Raw genomic sequence first — 20144 nt, 5'->3', positions numbered from 1 at the left:
CTGGGCAGCTCCACAATCACGAAAGTCTGGACAACACTACAAAACCCCGTAGACTCCTACAACAGCATGGCCGATGCACCTAAGAAATACGACCCAGAATATCTCTGTCTTTGGATCACTGCCACTATTATGGCCAGGATAATCAGCAGAGCCAAACCTAGAAGAACTCCCAACACTATCGCATCCACTCTGAATCCAGGGTTTTCTGGTTGGGTCTGCGACTGGGTTGGGGCCACAGTTGGCCCTTGTGTTGTACCTGGAACAGGATAAGATGGGAAATTTATTTCTTTTTAAATAGTGATTCAACAACATTCCTCAAAGTATGTGTTGGGGGAGTTTTTTTAAACTGCATTCGGCTCATCCTAAGCCAGCAGTGTTCTCTTTAAATATGCAAATCAGACTCTGATGACATTATCGGGGCCCAATCTGCTATTTTAACCGCAGACCTGAGCAGGGATGCAGTATTGGCTTCCCCACCCGGCCAAACCTGCCGGGAGCTGGATCTAGGACCAGAAGAGGCCCAGTAAGGTGAGTTTAATTATTTTTTTGTTTCTTTGTGGGCCAGGAGATGCAGGAGATGCCCCTGCCCCGATCCACTTACACTGCTGCGGGTCCACAGCAGTGGCCTCCTGCCACCTCCCACTCCTGCCCACGGGCCAGGCAGTGATTTCTGCCATGTTTGGGCAGGAATCGGAGCCTGACCATTAAACTGAGGCCCAGGAGTTGAAATCTCTCCGGGCCTCAACATGCAAGCTTGATGATTGCCCAGGCTCCTCACACAGACCGTTTCCACCCCATGATAAAATCACGGCCATTAACACACTTGCTGGAGTGTGTCACTGGGAATCATAGAGTGGAAAATGTTTTTATACATAGGGCAGAGCCTGTTGCCTACAGGGAAACATATAGGCTGCAATGTGTTACAGATGGCAGATATATCAGATAGACTAGAGAGTGTTATGTATGTAACCCCTTCACGGCTCTCTAGACATATGAGAGATGTGGTCTCTGTTGTAGACAGTATTCTATAGTCCAGTAAGGAGATCACTACTACAATGGCTTAATTCTAATTATCTTACTTTATAGTTTTAACAGTATAAGAAGATTACGGGTCAATGACCTAAATTAGACATTTGCATACATTAGAATGAATCTAGACATAATAAACATACATTCTCCATTTATATGGATTCAAAGGAGAATCTGTCCCTGTGTCCAAATTCGAGTGCACTCTTTCGTCGGCGCACTTAAGTTGGAGCTCATGGTATGTATAATGTCTGCAAGACTTACGACTCCAAGCCCCTTCGTTGAATTCTCTTCACGATCACTGAATCCCACTTTGAGTTCTGGATGCAGAGCTACTAATACGAAGGGCGGCGGCCGAGTTTGGAAGCCCGGGACGGGATGCGGCAGCCATTTGCCTCCTGAGCCCTCTTTTCAAAGCTCCTGCCCTCTTTTCTTCCAGTCGCTCCCGTTTCCCGCTCGAAAAACCCGACTCCACCCCTTCCTCCTGGGGTTTCTGCTGGAGACTGCGCAGCCTCACTGTCTGCAACAGTTGATACTGGTGCAGAATTATGGAAAGTATGCTCTTAGTCACATTGTGTCCTTAAAAGTTCTTGCCGTACCTTCACATGGGCAACTTTAACCCAGGGATTTATAACAATGATAATACAGTGTCTAAGTTAAAGATTGATAACCATACTTAGCGTACATAACATTTCCAGTGGTTATTACATGTACATGATTGCAAAAAAAAAAAACCTGAAGTGTATGACTTGTAAAATAATGGCTCGTATTTTCCGATGCCTACGGGTGTACATGCGCTGAAAATCGACATTTCTGATCTGTTGAGAATGCTCTTGACAGATCGGACGCCTGCCCTGGAGAAGGGCCTCTGCGGGGGGAGAGTTCCGCTTTCTGCAGAACCTCCGCCCACTGAAAATCTTTAGAAATCTTACGCCTGGTAAAGGAAGGTGTAAGGCCTGCTTTTACCAGCATAAGTTGAAAAAAAAGTTTTAAAAAGTTATTTTTTTCATTTATAATTTAAAAATACTTTTAAAAAAGGAAAGTTTATTTTTAGCCCCGTATAAACTTTAATTATTTAATTACATTTTTGTTTAAAATATTTAATTTAATGTAATTTTAACTCATTTTAAAAACGTGATAAAAAAATTATTTAATGTTTTAGTGTCTTTTTTGGGTGATCTCCATTCATACTTTTGATGGGTCTATCTGTCAAAAGTATGAAGGGAGATTCCCTTCTCCTATTGGCTGGCCTGGCCCACGTGATCCCAGGGACGCTTGCGAACCACATGCACCCCCGGGATACCTGGGCCCTGCGCATTTCGACTGTGGAGAGGCCCAGGATCAGGAGTGTCCGGACCGCGGGAGCCCTCAGGTAAGAGCGTAGATTTTTTTCTGATAGGAGGCATCTGCACACAGGAAGTCTCCTATCGGAAATCACGGGCCAATATATAACACAAGGGGGAAATGTTATGTACAGCATTGCATGCAGTAGTGTACTTTGTCTATTACTCATTATCACACAGCACCCAAAGAAGGAAGTAAGAATGCTCTTTCCAATCACCATTCCCACAGAGTCGTGGCTGAGATAAAGGCATCATTGTATGAATAAAAAGCCTTCATACTATATCCCCTCCTTTATGCAGGAGTTAACTTAGGTCTTAACTTAAGCCACTAACCAAACCAAGGAAATTGGTTCCTTGTTAATGTTCTTCTCATATTTCTAGGGTGGCTGAAAAAAAATTAAATAGCACCATTGCAAAAATATAATGAAATTGCCTTGGCTCAGTGGGTAGCCTCACCTCGGAGTTGAAAGGTTGTGGGTTCAAGGCCCCTTCCAGATCTTGAGCACATAATCCAAGCTGACACCTCAGTGCAGTAATGAGGGAGCGCTGCACTGTCGGCGCTGCCGTCTTTCGGAGAGATGTTAAACTGCCTTCTCAGATGGAAATAAAAATCCCATGGCACTATTTTGCAAAACAGCAGGGAAGTTCTTCCCAGTCTCCTGGCCAACATTTATCCCTCAACCAACATCATTAAAACAGATGATCTGGTCATTATCTCAATGCTGTTTGTGGGGCCTTGCTGTGCGCAAATTGGTTACCGCATTTCCCTACATCACAACAGCGACTACACTTAGCTGAATTATTTCATTGCCTGCCAAACACCTGAGGTTGTGAAAGGCGCTATATAAATGCTATTTTTTCTCTCTATGATTATCATAATGCCTACCTGTTACAGTGACGGAGCTTTGGGTATCAACTGCTTTGATTGCCTCAGCAATAACACTTTGCAGGGTGGCAGTGGTAACATTTGAGTTGTTGCTCAGGAAAGCCAGGAAATTTGCCACCACACTTCCATTTTGAAAACCAATGATTGTGATATTGAAACTGTTATCAGTTTACTTTGTACGGTTTGTACAACCTGAAAAGAATAAACACAAATATTATTTTTATTCCAATAATAACGAAGGCATCAGCTATCATTGTTAAAAATGTCTTCCAGTTCTATTAATCCACTCACCCACTTCATTGGCGATGTAGGGGGGAAAATTTGGTACCTTAGCGCCTCCCATTAGCATCAGCAGATGGCGGTAACGGGGCGCTGATGCAGTCACACTGGAGCGAGGTGAATCCAGTGCCACACGGCAAATCCAGCCCTCCCCCATTGCGCCGCCGGTACGAGGTATCGCTGGGGTCTTCGGCAGATCGTAATGTCAGTGAGCATGCAACACTCACTGGCTGCCCGATCTGCGAAATTGATTGTCGCCACCTACCTTATCGCCTCGACCAAACAGCGACAGGGAGAGCTGGTGTGAAGCAGCCAGAAGTCAGCTCCAGGGACATTATTTAAAGGGATCATCAGTAATGAGTCGCAGCTATAAGTTAGTGGAGTTTCAGTGATTTCTTGTCAGTTTCACATTGTACTGCAGTTTAATTCAGTAATTTAAAGATTATTTTGTATCAGGAGTGTTGTGTAAATTAAAAAGTAGCTACATTTACTCTTAAAACATCAAACAGCTACACTTGGCTTACATTAATGGCCCTCCAGGATCTACAGCAGAGGGAGCGGAGGCAGCAAGAAAGAGTGGTTCATGTGGCCAGATGGAGGAGGAGGGATATCAGGGCTCTCAACAAGAGGCCTTACCCTCTGAGGGTATTCCGAGAGCACTTCTCCTATCGCCAATTAAGCGAGGAGCAGTTTATTAGAAGGCTCCGCTTCACCAAGGAGGTGGTCACAGAACTCTGCCACCTCCTGCAACCAGACCTCCAGCCTTAGATCAGGGCAACCACGGCTCGCTCAGTGGCAGTCAAGGTCACCGTTGCCCTCAATTTCTTCGCCAGCAGATCCTTCCAGTCTGCAACGGGAGACATAGGTAACATTTCGCAGTTCACCGTCCATCGCTGCATCCGGGAAGTCACAGAGGCTCTCTACAGTAGAAGAAGGGACTACATTTCCTTCCCCATCACCAGAGAGAAGCAGAACGAGCGTGCATGTGGCTTTGCCAGGATAGCGGGATTCCCCATGGTGCAGGGCACCATTGACTGTACCCATGTGGCTTTGCGGGCACCGCATAACAATCCTGAGGTCTTCCGTAACCGCAAAGGCTACCACTCACTTAATGTGCATTTGGTGTGCAACCACAGACAGCGAATCCTCAATAGTAATGCCCGCTATCCTGGCTGCAGCCACGATGCCTTCATCCTGCTCCAGACCGGTGTGCCAGCACTCATTCAGCCACCACGTCAGTCTTGCGGCTGGCTGTTCGGAGACAAGGGCTATCCTCTTTCCACCTGGTTCATGACTCCCCTCCGCAACCCCTGCCCAGCACTCATAAATGAGAGCCATGCTGCCACCAGGAACAACATCAAGCAGACCATCGGCCTGCTCAAGCAATGGTTCCACTGCCTTGACCGCTCGGGAGGAACCCTTCAGTACTCGGCTGAGCGGGTGTCCCATTTCGTGGTGGTCTGCTGCATGCTCCACAACTTGGCCATCATGAGGGCCCAGCCCCTGCCACCAGAGATTGTGGGAACACCTCAGGAGGAGGAAGAGGAAGATGAGGAGGATGATGATGAGGAGGAGGAGGAACAGGAGCGAGGGAGGAGGCAGCCACTCAATCGGCCTTCCCGAAGGGCAGTCCATGATCACCTCATCAGACTGCGGTTCCAATAAATTAAACCCCAGGTCCCCGTTGCTCACCACATCCCCAGCATTCCATCCCTGTTGCAGGCCATATCACAGCGCAAAGCTGAAATGAGATACACCACAAAAGAATCCAAACTGAATTAATAAATTTATCAATAATCAGTAAACACATATTTGCACCAAAAATATTAACTATTCACCTTTGTGCAGTCCCTTAGTGCCTCTTGTTACTGTGCCTTTGACTACTCTAGTGCTCCTACGAAGTGTTGGCCCAGTGGCTGCAGCACGGCTGGTGGAAAGCTGCTGAGTGTCCGTGCGGGAGACTTCAGATGGCCTTTCAGGACGCCCTCGACCAGCTCTGGGCCTGGATGTAGACTGCACCACCTCAGCATGGACGGCAGCAGTATTTGTAGGGAAATGGTGTTAGGGAAATTGACGGGATTGAAGGCCGATAAATCCCCAGGGCCTGATAATCTACATCCTAGGGTACTTAAGGGTGTGGCCCTAGAAATAGCAGATGCATTGCTGGTCATCTTCCAAAATTTGATAGACTCTGGAACAGTACCCATGGATTGGAGGGTAGCTAATGTCACCCCCTATTCAAAAAAGGTGGTCGAGAGAAAACGGGGAATTATAGACCGGTAAGCCTGACATCGGTAGTGGGGAAAATGCTAGAGTCCATTATAAAAGATGTAATAGCAGAGCACTTGGAAAACAGTGACAGGATCGGACAAAGTCAACATGGATTTACAAAAGGTCAATCGTGCTTGACTAATCTACTGGAATTTTTTGAGGATGTAACTGGTAAAATAGATAAGGGAGAACCAGTGGATGTGGTGTATTTGGACTTTCAAAAGGCTTTTGATAAGGTCCCGCATAAGACATTAGCATGTAAAGTTAAGGCACATGGGATTGGGGGCAAGGTATTGACTTGGATAAAGAACTGGTTAGCAGACAGAAATCAAAGAGTTGGAATAAACGGGTCTTTTTCCGAGTGGCAGGCAGTGACTAGTGGGGTACCGCAGGGATCGGTCCTAGGACCCCAGCTATTCACAATATATATTAATGATCTAGACGAGGGAACTAGATGTAATATCTCCAAGTTTGCAGACGACACAAAGCTGGGTGGGCATGTGTGCTGTGAGGAGGATGCCGAGAAACTCCAGTATGATTTGGACAGGTTGGGTGATTATACTGCATCTGCCATGCATCTGCCCAATGTGGATAAATGCGAGGTTATCCACTTTGGTGGCAAAAACATGAAGGCAGGTTATTATCTGAATGGCAATAGATTGGGAGAAGGGGAAGTGCAACGAGACCTGGGTGTCCTTGTGCACCAGTCGCTGAAGGTAAGCTTGCAGGTGCAGCAGGCGGTTAAGAAGGCAAATGGTATGTTGGCCTTTGTAGCGAGAGGGTTCGAGTACAGGAACAAGGATGTCTTGCTGCAGTTGTACAGGGCCTTGGTGAGACCACACCTTGAGTATTGTGTGCAGTTTTGGTCGCCTTATCTGAGGAAGGATGTTCTTGCCATGGAGGGAGTGCAGCGAAGATTCACCAGGCTGATACCTGCGATGGCAGGAATGACATATGAGGAGAGATTGGGACGATTGGGGTAATACTCGCTGGAGTTTAGAAGAATGAGAGGGGATCTCATTGAAACTTATAAAATTCTAACAGGACTAGACAGACTAGATGCAGGAAGGATGTTCCCGATGGCCGGGGAGTCCAGAACCAGGGGTCACAGTCTAAGGATAAGGGGTAAGCCATTTAGGACAGAGATGAGGAGGAATTTCTTCACCCAGAGAGAGTGATGAACCTGTGGAATTCTCTACCACAGAAGGCAGTAGAGGCCAATTCATTAAATATATTCAAGAAGGAGTTAGATATATTTCTTACGGCTAAAGGGATCAAGGGATATGGAGAGAAGGCAGGGACAGGGTACTGAATTTGGATGATCAGCCACGATCTCATTGAATGGTGGAGCAGGCTTGAGGGGCCGAATGGCCTACTCCTGCTCCTATCCTATGTTTCTATGTTTCTATGTCTGGGCTGGCTGGATGACAGGCAGCAACAAGGGCAATGGAAGAGTGGCAATGGTGGGAGCATAAATGCTGTCATTCTGAGAGAAGACTGCAGGTTCCTGCTCTACTGACCCACTGCCACTCCCCTGGGGCAGCACCTTTGCATCCCTAGCAATCTGTTGCAACACAGATTGCTGGCCTGCTGCAACACCGTGAATGCCCTGGTTGACGGTGGTAGACCCAGCCACGACACCAGCAGTCAGAGCTTGCATGACACCAACCTGAGACTGCATGAGAACAGTCTGAGATTGGATGCCATGAAGCATAGACTGCATTAGAGCACTAAGACGTTGCATCGCTTCCACCTGTGGTGCAATGGAAGCTGCCAGATTGCCCATCACATGCGACATGAGGTCTGGGTCGCCACAGTCTCTCTGGGAGTCTACCATCCTTTGCAGACTGGAAATGATGGGCTCCATGGTGTGTGCAGAGCCTTGAGCAATGTTGGAGGCAGTCTCCTCCACCCTCCTTATCATTGCCGAGAGGCTCTCTGGCACCCTTGCCATCTCCGTGTGCATGCCCATCACCCTTCTTCTAAACGCCTCCGCATCGAGGTCCTCATCTGAGTCCTGTGCAGCAGAACTCGCCCACGAACTCGCCCTCCGGGGAGCTGGCCCCTGACCTACCCTTTCCCCCTGGCCTTACTGCAACCCACTTGTCCCCAGTGCCTCACCCTGTGCAGATCCCACTACTATGCTAGCCTCTAAGAATGCATAATGCCAGTATCTGAGCTGGTGCCTACGGGTGAGAGATGCAGTGTGTTCTTCCTCCTCCTCCTCTTCTCCCCCCTCGCTCTCTGCGGTGCCCTCAGGGACAGGCTGCTCAGGTGCTTGCTCATTATCTGAAAGCATAAAGGCACAAGAGTCAGGTTAAGGTGAGGAAGGGAGAACGACATGCATACAGCATGATTAGCTGGAAAGTGCGAAATGCTTGTGGCGTAAGGGGAAAGTAGGATGTGAGAAGAAGGAGTAGGGATGAACATACCATTGTTGTCCCCAAGGGGGTCATTGTCATCAGTAGCCACGGCGCCCACCACCTGGCACCCAATACTCTGCAGCACTCTATTCTCCAGCTCAGACAGTAGTTGGGTGTCGGCTTGTCCCCCGCTACCTCCCTCCACATGGTGCAGAAGTCTTGCGGTGAGGCCATCCAGCCACTTGCCATGTAGAGCACCACCCTCCATCTCTCCACAGTAAACACCAACGCCTCCAATGCTTGATCGCTGAATCTGCAGGCTCTCTCCCTGGGGCATGGATCTGCCATGAGTATAGCTGCTTCAGTCGTCTGGCTCCTTCTCCTTGACCTGCTGCTTCTTGCTGAGGCAGCTGCACAGCCAGCAATGCTGAAAATGAGGTTCTGCAGCATCAATGAACCTCCCTTTAAGAACTGGAAAAAGCCTGTGGCAGTGTTGACTTGCGATTAGACTGCACGCAATATTGGTCCACCCTTTAAGTGTAACACCAATGAGCTTGGGCTTTAAGACTTGAATTAGTGCTCCAATCATTTCTTTGAGCATTGTGCATGAATTTTGCGTGCAGTCTAAAGCATTAGCGCCTGGCGCTAATTCTACAACTTTTCTAATTTTACTGCCCATTCCTGGGCTATAATGAATTTCTAGCCCTATATAGAGTATGTTTGGACTGGCAATGCTCGGACTACCCAACTGTTACAATTCGAGCACCATTTTTGTCTTCACATTGAGACTGCAATTTCCATAAGCGTACGTGTGTTTCAAGAACTCAAATCTCCATCATAGTTCTCTACTATGATTAGGTTAGCATAGCCCAGATTTATCAATTAACTCTGAATGACAGCTGTTCACAATATATATTAATGATCTGGACAAGGGAACTAGATGTAATATCTCCAAGTTTGCAGACGACACAAAGCTGGGTGGGCGTGTGTGCTGTGAGGAGGATGCCGAGAAACTCCAGTATGATTTGGACAGGTTGGGTGATTATACTGCATCTGCCATGCATCTGCCCAATGTGGATAAATGTGAGATTATCCACTTCGGTGGCAAAAACAGGAAGGTTATCTCAACGGCAATAGATTGGGAGAAGGGGAAGTGCAACGAGACCTGGGTGTCCTTGTGCACCAGTTGCTGAAGGTAAGCATGCAGGTGCAGCAGGTGGTTAAGAAGGCAAATGGTATGTTTGCCTTCGTAGCGAGAGGGTTCGAGTACAGGAACAAGGATGTCTTGCTACAGTTGTACAGGGCCTTGGTGAGACCACACCTTGAGTATTGTGTGCAGTTTTGGTTGCCTTATCTGAGGAAGGATGTTCTTGCCATGAAGTGAGTGTAGCGAAGATTCACCAGACTGATACCTGGGATGGCAGGAATGATGTATGAGGCGAGATTTGGTCGATTGGGTTTATACTCGCTGGAGTTTAGAAGAATGAGAGGGGATCTCATTGAGACTTATAAAATTCTAACAGGACTAGCCACACTAGATGCAGGAAGGATGTTCCCGATGGCGGAGAAGTCCAGAACCAGGGGTCACAGTCTAAAGATAAGAGGCGCTAACGAGAGGAGCAAATGCATCAAATTTCTAGCCCTTTGATCCCTTTTAGTAATTGTGTCAGTCTTACATATGAACAATTAGCCACTCAAGAGTGAAAATATTAAACATCTCCACCAGCCTTTCTCATACAGGCACAAAACCAGTTAGAAATCACTTGAAGTCAAAAAACTCTTTTCAGCAAAGATATTTCATTCAGAAAAATTGTTTTGACGAAAAGAAATCTTAAAACAAAATCATTCATTCAAGGCACAACGGGGATAAAATTGGTCTTTGAGAAAGCACAAGTGAGTTGGCAGCACATGGACGTGGTATGAAAAGGGCTGCTGATTTACTAGTGCCCATTTCGTGCTTTTGCCAAAGACCAATTGGGCGCGGTGTAAAATGGGTGCTCATTCGCTGTTACCCATTTTGTGCTTTCACAAAAGAGCATTTTCACCCCCAATATCTTCTAAGACGAACTGTTGTGACCCAAGAGCAATTTTTGCGCCCAATAGAACGAACTTTGACTACTCTTGGATATTTAGAGATTCGAGGACTGCTTGTTTAAAGTGCCAGTGAATGATGGTTGTGCTTCACGTGCACCAGCTGGTGCCAGTGCATCGTGAAGGGCACAATTGGGTGCAGCACCCTCAAGTGAGTTACAAGCAACAGCAAAGTGCTGTCGACTACTGAAAGATAACGTAAAGCCGATTTTAAAATCAAATCTTATACTGCTTAATAATATCTCATGGATGCAGTGAATTTGTATTAACTGGTTTCCACTGTGGGGTCGATATGGTGATAAGCTTCATCCATATAATCAGGTACTACCCTCCAATAGCTGTAGGTGCTGGCATTCCAACCCTGACCCCTGTGACATTGCAACCCTGACCCCTGTGACATTCCAACCCTGACCCCTGTGACACTCCCAGGTGCATCATGCACTAAATGCTGGAAGTGATATTAAAATAAACTGACCTCACAACATTGAACCATTTGTAGCTATTTGCACTGTTTCTCTGGGGGTCGCACTGACCTCCAGGTGAAGTTACGGTAGGAGATCAGGACAACCCCAGCAGATATTTGGGATTGAGTTTTACAGTACAGAAGGAGGCCATTCTGTCCATTACCCTATGCCAGCTCTCCAAAAGAGCTATCACACTTAGCCCCATCCCCCTGCCCTTTCTCCAAACCCTTTATAAGTTTTTTCTTTTTCTTATGTGTATCCACTTCGCTTTTAGAAGCCGTTATTGATTCTGCCTCCACCATTATTCGAACAATCCTCTGCGGGAAAAAAATCTCCTAACCTCTCAATTATGCATACTAAATTTATGACCACATCATTTATGACAATTTATGATCTTTTCCTTCCCCTTATTTTATTTGAAATCCTTGATGTTGATGTAAACCCTCCATCTATAATGGGGCCGGAATTCCTCAGGGGTTCTGCTGGTCCATTTCCAACAGTTTCCAACTTGCCTTGTAATGAGCCGTGCAAGGTAAATTCCCTCGGGGAGTAAAGAAAAAGAAAGACTTGCATTTATATAGCGCCTTTCACGACCACCGGACGTCTCAAAGCACTTTACCATCAACGAAGTACTTTTGAAGTGGAGTAACTGTTGTAATGTGGGAAATGCGACAGCCAATTTGCACCCAGCAAGGTCCCACAAATAGCAATGTGGTAATGACCAGATAATCTGTATTTGTTATGTTGGTTGAGGGATAAATATTGGGGATAACTCTCCTACTCTTCTTCAAAATAGTGCCATGGGATCTTTTATGTCCACCTGAGAGAACAGACTTGGTTTAACGTCTCATCCCAAAGACGGCACCTCCGACAGTGCAGAGCTCCCTCAGCACAGCACTGGAGTGTCAGCCTAGCTTTATGTGCTCAAGTCCCTGGAGTGGGGCTTGAATCCACAACCTTCTGACTCAGAGGTGAATGTGCTACCAACTGAGCCACTGCTGACATTAGAGCCAGAAGCTCCCTATGCCAAGGGTTCCCACTAGCCAGGTTCAGTCAGGACCCAGTGTATCTGTGGAAGCCAGTACGTTGAGGTGTACAGTTCCTACCATTGACCCCGCATGTGGTCAACCCAGTGGGACACTGGTGGGAGCCATCCCAACATAACCAACTCAAGAAACTTCAACTCCAAGGTTGCTACTTCTCACGGGCTCAGTTCAAAACAGAGGAAAGGAAGTTGGTAGTCAAAAAGAGACTTAGAAAGATTTGCTGTTAAAGCAGTGCAAAGCACTGTTGGAAAGTGTTTGAAAACTCAGGCTCTACGCTCTGTATTGCTGAAGTGATCTACTTTGTACTAAACATTACGCATCCTTTAATTAAAAAAGCAAAATCACCAAATGAAGTAGAGCAGTGGTGCTGGGTATCACAGCAGAGCACCCACCACAGAGAGGAGGGATAGAGGCTTGATCCCCCTGCCAAGTCCCTGATCCTAGCCAGGTCATTGTGAGGAGGTGAAAACAAAGCAAGAGTCGTTTCTTGGCTGATGTTGTATCCTTTCTAGCAGCTGGCTGAAGAGAGTCATTGATAGAGGGTTGGTAGCAGATAACCTAATGACTGTTTCAGTCACTGAAGGTGCTTGACCCAAGTGACCCATACAGGAGGAAAATAGAAACAAAATACAGCAATCTCATGCTCTAAAAATGCTAAAAAGTTAAAGACAGAAGTTAAAATCAATTTTGAAAGAGTAATTATTTTTCTTATTAATATACTCCATGATTTATTTGCAATTATTTTTCCATTTATAACTTTAACAGTGAATAAATCTAAAATCCTCCCCCCTTTAATTCTCCCATTTACTGCCTGTCTTACTTTATTTCCCACCGCTTTGGAACTGTTTTCCCCCTTTTGCATTTCTAATGCACTTTCACTACCTGACTGAATGAGTTTTGTATAACATCCAGCACTTTTTCCACATCTTTCCAAGTTTTGATCACACCGGACTCTCTGCTCCCCCTCTCTCTTCCATTCAGCCCTGTAATGGTGCTCAGTCATCACGGCGGGAGCACAGCTGGGTATTAGCCTGACTTTTCTACTTCGAGGTGCTGACAGATCAGCTGTGCCTTTCCATCATTTTAACTCTACTTATTTTTGCAAGGTGACTTTATTCAATGCAAACCTTGTTCTTCTGTTTGGCATTTCAGCCAGAAAAGTTCTAAAGAATAAAATATTTAAAAAAATCACCCCAACTTGGAGCTCAGTGTAACATAACCAAATGAAATATCTATTGGCAGACTTACCTAAACTTGTAGCTATTAAAATTAAGTAGAAAATCCCTCTTGGCTCCATATTGAGGCCGAAACACCTCCAATCACAGACTTCTTTCACTGAGTGCTCAGTTTAAAAGATCCAATTTAAAGGTTTGAAAGTGTTTTATTGAATCGGGTAAAGCATTATAATTAATTAATCATGACAAGGCATTGAAATCTGCACATGTCATTAACGCTGGCCATTAATAGAGTTTGTTTCATTATACACAACTCTGACAGCTATGGGGAGGTAAGCAGCTGATGCTAGATTGGTAGTCAATGTAGTGCAATGCCTGTGGTAATGAGTCAATCATTGGCAACAAATTCATCATTAACATTTTATTTTAATAATAAACAAATCAATGACCCAGGCTTTCTGCTCGACTATTGCACGGGTGGGAGTGGAATCACAGAATCACAGAATCTACAGTGCAGATAGAGGCCATTTCGGCCTATCGAGCCTGCACTGACACATATCCCACCCTATCCCCGTAACCCCACGTATTTAATCCCCTAACACTAAGGGTCAATTTATCATAGCCAAATCAACCTAACCTGCACATCTTTGGACTGTGGGAGGAAACCGGAGCACCCGGAGGAAACCCACGCAGACACAGGGAGAATGTGCAAACTCCACACAGACAGTCGCCCGAGGCCAGATTTGAACCCGGGTCCCTGGCGCTGTGAGGCAACAGTGCTAACCACTATGCCACCGTTCGGTACTTTCATAGTAACATAGGAACAGGTGTAGGCCATTCAGCCCCTCGAGCATGATTCAATCAGACCATGGCTGATCTGTACTTCAACTCCTTTTACCCGCCTTTAATCCATCAACCTTGATTCCCTTACCTAATAAAAATCTATCATTCTCAGTCTTGAAAGTTTCAATTGCCTTTTGGAAGGGAAAAGTTCCAGATTTCTACTACTCTTTGTGTGAAAAAGTGCTTCCTGATTTCACTCCTAAATGGCCTAACTCTAATTTTTAGATTGTGCCCTCTAGTTCTTAACTCCCCCACCAACAGATTTATTGCCCATCTCTACTTGTCCTGAGAAGGTGGTGGAGGGTCTTCTTCTTGAACAGGTGCACTCTTTGTGGTGTTGGTACTTCCACGATGGCGTTGGGTAGGATTTTGACCCAGCGATGATGAAGAAATGGCGGTGAGGTATGTCGAAGTCAGAATAGTGAGTGACTTGGAGATGATGGTTTCCCCACAACATTGAGGCTCATCCTTCTCAGTGGCAGAGGCCGCGTGGTTAAGTGGTACTGTCGAAGTAAATTTCAGTGAATGACTGTAGTGCATCCTGTCAATTGAACATACTTATTCTATGACTAACACAGATGTAGTTAAGTAGAATGTTTACAATCACTTAACACAGGTGATGTCATTAGCCTGCTCTGCTTTGTCGAAAAGTTTTCAAAATGAAATAGTTTTGAAAAGATAAATCTCCCCAGAAAAAAGCTGGCCTTTACTGTGGGCGAGTGCAGAAAATCATGTGGGAAACATTCCCCTAGTTCCCATAGCTGCTTCTGGGGTTTTTCACTGGAACTGACTGCAGGCATTCCAAACATCTGCTCAAATATTTCATTGCATGTTCATAACAAGAAGTATAATTAATGCTTTAGCAACGTTGGATACTATGAGGCCGATAATTGAAACTAAACAAAAAATTCTTCGGCTGCTAGGCCGAGGCCTGCACCAATGATTTCTCAACCTCCCCCAAGACAACCTCACGACACAGACAGGCATCCCACAAAGAGCCTGCCCGATGCCCTTTAATAAAGCTGGCCTTGGGTTAACAGCACACGTGTGGGATTGGCAGAAGTCCCACCCCATAACATTGACGCTGAGGAGAACAATCCCATCGAAGGTTTTTATTCTCCGCTTTAAACCTAATCTAACACGTATGCCCTCGTCCATGCCAGCTATTTTCATGGCAGCCCACTGGTGCCACCCACTCCTAACATACTAAGGTGGTTCTGATTCCACAAAGGTGCCAGGTTAATAACTTTTATTCAACAACAACAACAACCTGTATTTATATAGCACCTTTAACAGAGTAACATGTCTCAAAGCGCTTCACAGGAGTATTAAAAGACAAAACATTTTACACCAAGCCACATAAGGAGAAATTAGGGCAGGTGACCAAAAGCTTGGTCAAAGAGGTAGGTTTTAAGGAGCGTTTTAAAGGAGAAAAGAGAGGTAGCGAGGCGGAGAGGTTTAGCCAGGGAATTCCAGAGTTTAGGGCCCAGGCAGCAGAAGGCACGGGCACCAAAGGTTGAACAATTGTAATCAGGGATGCTCAAGAGGCCAGAATTAGAGGAGCACAGATATCTCGGGGGGTTGTGGGGCTGAAGGAGATTTCAAAGATAGGGAGGGCCAAGGCCATGGAGAGATTTGAAAACAAGGATGAGAATTTTGAAATCGAGGCGTTTCTTAACCGGGAGCCAATGTAGGTCAGCGAGCACAGGGGTGATGGGTGAACAGGACTTGGTGCGAGTTAGGACACGGTCAACCAAGTTTTATGTAGGGTGCAATGTGGGAGGTCAGCCAGGAGTGCGTTGGAATAACCAAGTCTAGAGGTAACAAAGGCATGGATGAGGGTTTCAGTAGCGGATGAGCTGAGGCAAGGATGGAGACAGGCAATGTTACGGAGGTGGAAATAGGCGGTCTTAGTTATGCTGCGGATAAGTGGTCGGCTGCTCACTTCAGGGTCAAATCTGACACCAAGGTTGCGAACAGTGTGGTTCAGCCTCAGACAGATATTAGGGAGAGGGATGGAGTCGGTGGCTAGGGAACGGAGTTTGTGGCGGGGACCGAAAACAATGGCTTCGGTCTTCCCAATATTTAATTGGAGAAAATTTCTGCTTATCCAGAACTGGATGTCGGACAAGCGATCTGAGAATTTAGAGACTGTGGAGGGGTTGAGAGAAGAGGTAGTGAGGTAGAGCTGGGTGTCGTCAGCGTACATGTGGAAACTGACACTGTGTTTTCGAATGATGTCGCCAAGGGGCAACATGTAGATGAGAAATAGGAGGGGGCCAAGGATTCCTCTAATTTTAATTCCTCTAAAATTATTTGTGTTTTCATTGAGTCAGGTGCCATGAATTTTCCCAGTAATCTCACTTATGTCATAAAGTCAAATGCTACTCGTTTCTAAATCCACAACACATCCTACAGCACTATAAATAACAAAAAATTCTTAGGCAAACTACGCATAGAAAAATGTACTCTGCAGTTATGTAACATATCATAGCTCCTCACCAATACCATGAGTAAGCAGATAATATCTGTGATTTTAACCACAGGAATAAAGGGTTGCCCACAGAACAATTCATTTTACGCAGCAGGAAGAGAGGGGATAGTCTCTTGTTATCCACAGCCAATTTTCACTGTGCATCTATTGAGAAACCCATGTGGTAAAATCGGACTGTGCATCATTAGCATACAAATGTTTAACTCATTCATGCAAAAGTCTTCTCTCTTATTTTTCAAGTGTCACTGACCCAGCTAAAATAAACAAGCTCCATTAAAAGGGCTGGATTTTCCCTGCGGAGGCGGGATGGCAGCGGGGGAGCTGGATGGCGGCTTCCGGTCCTGCTCCTGTCTGCAGCCGCTCTGTCAAAAAGATTTTCCGTAGTTTGGCCTTGTTAAGCCCGCCCTGTGGGGTTCCTGGCCAATTAACAGGAAACGGGTCTGATGATGTCATTTGATGACGCATCATCAGCCGGTTTCCGTACAGGGACCACGGCCACATTGAGTCTGTCAGTTGTGCTGTCAGTGTTCTGCAGCATCGAGGTTCTGCAAACACTGAAAAGCACTGCACAAAGGCATGGATGAAGGTTTCAGTAGCGGATGAGCTGAGGCAAGGATGGAGACAGGCGATGTTACGGAGGTGGAAATAGGCGGTCTTAGTTATGCTGCGGATAAGTGGTCAGAAGCTCATTTCAGGGTCAAATATGACACTAAGGTTGCGAACAGTCTGGTTCAGCCTCAGACAGATGTTAGGGAGAGGGATGGAGTCAGTGGCTAGGGAACGGAGTTTGTGGCGGGGACCGAAAACAACGGCTTCGGTCTTCCCAATATTTAATTGGAGAAAATTTCTGCTTATCCAGAACTGGATGTCGGACAAGCAGTCTGAGAATTTAGAGACTGTGGAGGGGTTGAGAGAAGAGGTAGTGAGGTAAAGCTGTGTGTTGTCAGCGTACATGTGGAAACTGACACTGTGTTTTCGAATGATGTCGCCAAGGGGCAGCATGTAGATGAGAAATAGGAGGGGGCCAAGGATTCCTCTAATTTTAATTCCTCTAAAATTATTTGTGTTTTCATTGAGTCAGGTGCCATGAATTTTCCCAGTAATCTCACTTATGTCATAAAGTCAAATGCTACTCGTTTCTAAATCCACAACACATCCTACAGCACTATAAATAACAAAAAATTCTTAGGCAAACTACGCATAGAAAAATGTACTCTGCAGTTATGTAACATATCATAGTTCCTCACCAATACTATGAGTAAGCAGATAATATCTGTGATTTTAACCACAGGAATAAAGGGTTGCCCACAGAACAATTCATTTTACGCAGCAGGAAGAGAGGGGATAGTCTCTTATTATCCACAGCCAATTTTCACTGTGCATCTATTGAGAAACCCATGTGGTAAAATCGGACTGTGCATCATTAGCGTACAAAAGTTTAACTCATTCATGCAAAAGTTTTCTCTCTTATTTTTCAAGAGTCACTGACCCAGCTAAAATAAACAAGCTCCATTAAAAGGGCTGGATTTTCCCTGCGGAGGCGGGGTGGCGGCGGGGGAGCTGGATGGCGGCTTCCGGTCCCGCTCCTGTCTGCAGCCGCTCTCTCAAAAAGATTTTCCGTAGCTTGGCCTTCTTAAGCCCGCCCTGCGGGGTTCCTGGCCAATTAACAGGAAACGGGTCTGATGATGTCATTTGATGAAGCATCATCAGCCGGTTTCCGTACAGGGACCACGGCCACATTGAGTCTGACAGTTGTGCTGTCAGTGTTCTGCAGCATTGAGGTGCAGCAAACACTGAAAAGCACTGCACAAAGGCATGGATGAGGGTTTCAGTAGCAGATGAGCTGATGCAAGTGTTGTGTTTGTACCGCTATACACAACTACATAAAATAATAAAGCAGCAGAGACTGAGAGTAACTTCAAGTGATCTTTACTGGTTAACTGGAACTTCGGCACTGACTGTACAAATCGATACGCGTCTGTTATATACGCTCGCAACTAAGGATGTACATCCGCAAAACAAAGTAGTCCCTTCAATGTTGTATACATTACACTTCCTCCCCCTTTAGTTTAATAGTATATTAACGCAAAATTTCTATAATTAACATACAGAGCCTGTCTTTACAGTAACTTTTTTGTTTTCTTAAAAGTAACAAAATTCAAATTCCAACATAACATTTTATTTTGTCAACAGCCCTTTTACAAGTCTAGTCTCTGGGGAGGCCTCCTCTGCCTCTCTGGGTAACGTCTCACCAGACTCTTTTGCTTTGGGGAATGAGACTGTACAGGTACAGTTGCATTAGGTGAGCTATCAGCACAGGTAGAGCTCTCAGCTGTGGATGAGGCTGGTGCTGATGCTGATGAATCAGGGGTGTCTGTTTCCATGTCAGGTGAGTCTGGGCGTGGTATAGGGGTGTTTTCCACCTGAACATCCAGAATTTGGTCCATATGACATCTCAAAACGTTCTCTCCCACATCCACAGTATACATCAGTGGTCCCTCTCTTGTGGATATTGTACCTGGTTGCCACTTTTCCGTCCAGAAATCACGAGCAAGAACTGACTGTCCCACACTGAAACTTCTTGTTGGCTTAGCATTCAAATGTTTGAACTGTTTGTTCTCTACATCATGACGTACATTCGGTTTAAGAAGGTCCATACGAGATCTCAGGTTCCTGTTCAGAAACATCATCGCTGGAGTCTGATTAGTGGCTGCGTATACTGCGTTCCGATAAGCAAAGAGGAAATTGTCTATCTTGTGTTGCAGTGGTAGACTCTCGCTGTACATTGCGTTGATGGCCTTTTTGAAAGTCTGTACGAATCTTTCTGCCAAGCCATTTGTAGCTGGATGGTACGGGGCAGCTGTATAGTGCTTGATTCCATTTTTCCTCATGAAACCTTGGAATTCGTCAGAGACAAATTGTCGTCCATTGTCTGTGCAGATTTGTTCTGGTTGGCCATTTCTAGCGAACATGGTGCTCAGAACTGAAATGGTATTTTCAGATGTGGTTAATTTCATTTTAATGACCTCGGGCCATTTGGAATGTGCATCGACTGCAATCAAGAACCTGGAGTCCATGAACGGTCCAGCAAAGTCGATGTGCACACGTTGCCATGGTGATGAGGGCCATTCCCATGGATGGAGAGGGGCTTGTGGTGGTGCGTTCTGGACCTTTTGACATCCTGAGCAGCTCTTTGTCAGGTCCTCGATCTGTTTGTCAATTCCTGGCCACCACATGTAACCATGGGCAAGGCTTTTCATCTTTACCGTACCTAAGTGGCCTTCATGCAGTTCATCTAGCACTCGGTTACGAAGCTTGGGAGGAATCACAACTCATGAGCTGCACATCAGTATTCCCCGACACACTGATAACTGCTCCCTCCTAGCTGAGAAGGCTGGAAACAATGAGTCACCATGCGCTGGCCATCCCTTCACAGTGATGTCATAAACTTTTGACAATGTAGGGTCATTGCGTGTTTCTCTTTCAATGAGGGAGTTTGTCACTGGTAGCTGCTCAACTATTGCTGTGTGAAATACCTCTGCTGAGTCAACTGTTGTAGTTCTCTCTGAGGTCGGCAGTAGTAACCATGACAAACCATCGGCGTTGCCATGTTGCTTGGTCCCCTTGTATTCAATGTCATACAGGTGAGCCCCTAGGAAGAGTGACCATCGCTGTAGCCGTTGTGCCGTCATCACTGGAACGCCCTTCCTTGGGCTGAAGATTGAAACGAGAGGCTGGTGGTCAGTTAACAGTGTAAACTGTTGACCATACAAGTAATGGTTGAATTTCTTGAATCCCCACACAAGGCTGAGGGCCCCTCGGTCAATCTGTGCATAATTGTGTTCAGCTGTAGTCAATGATCT

General features: G+C 45.8%; 1 protein-coding gene across 1 annotated transcript in view; it reads right to left on the bottom strand.

The window, feature by feature from the left end:
* Nucleotides 1-20144, bottom strand: part of LOC147107863 (uncharacterized) — a 308464-nt gene that overhangs the window by 2871 nt on the left and 285449 nt on the right. The window contains 2 exon segments of the mRNA XM_086006083.1: nucleotides 76-256; nucleotides 3256-3447. Of these exon segments, the coding sequence (XP_085862209.1) occupies nucleotides 76-256; nucleotides 3256-3447 (373 nt within the window).

This window comes from Somniosus microcephalus, chromosome 14 (assembly GCF_052327205.1).
Source record: "Somniosus microcephalus isolate GS21.2 chromosome 14, FLI_Smic_1.0, whole genome shotgun sequence".
Classification (NCBI taxonomy): Eukaryota; Metazoa; Chordata; class Chondrichthyes; order Squaliformes; family Somniosidae; genus Somniosus; species Somniosus microcephalus.
The sequence above is the reverse complement of the archived record's forward strand: the minus strand, read 5'-3'. Positions and strand labels throughout refer to the sequence as shown.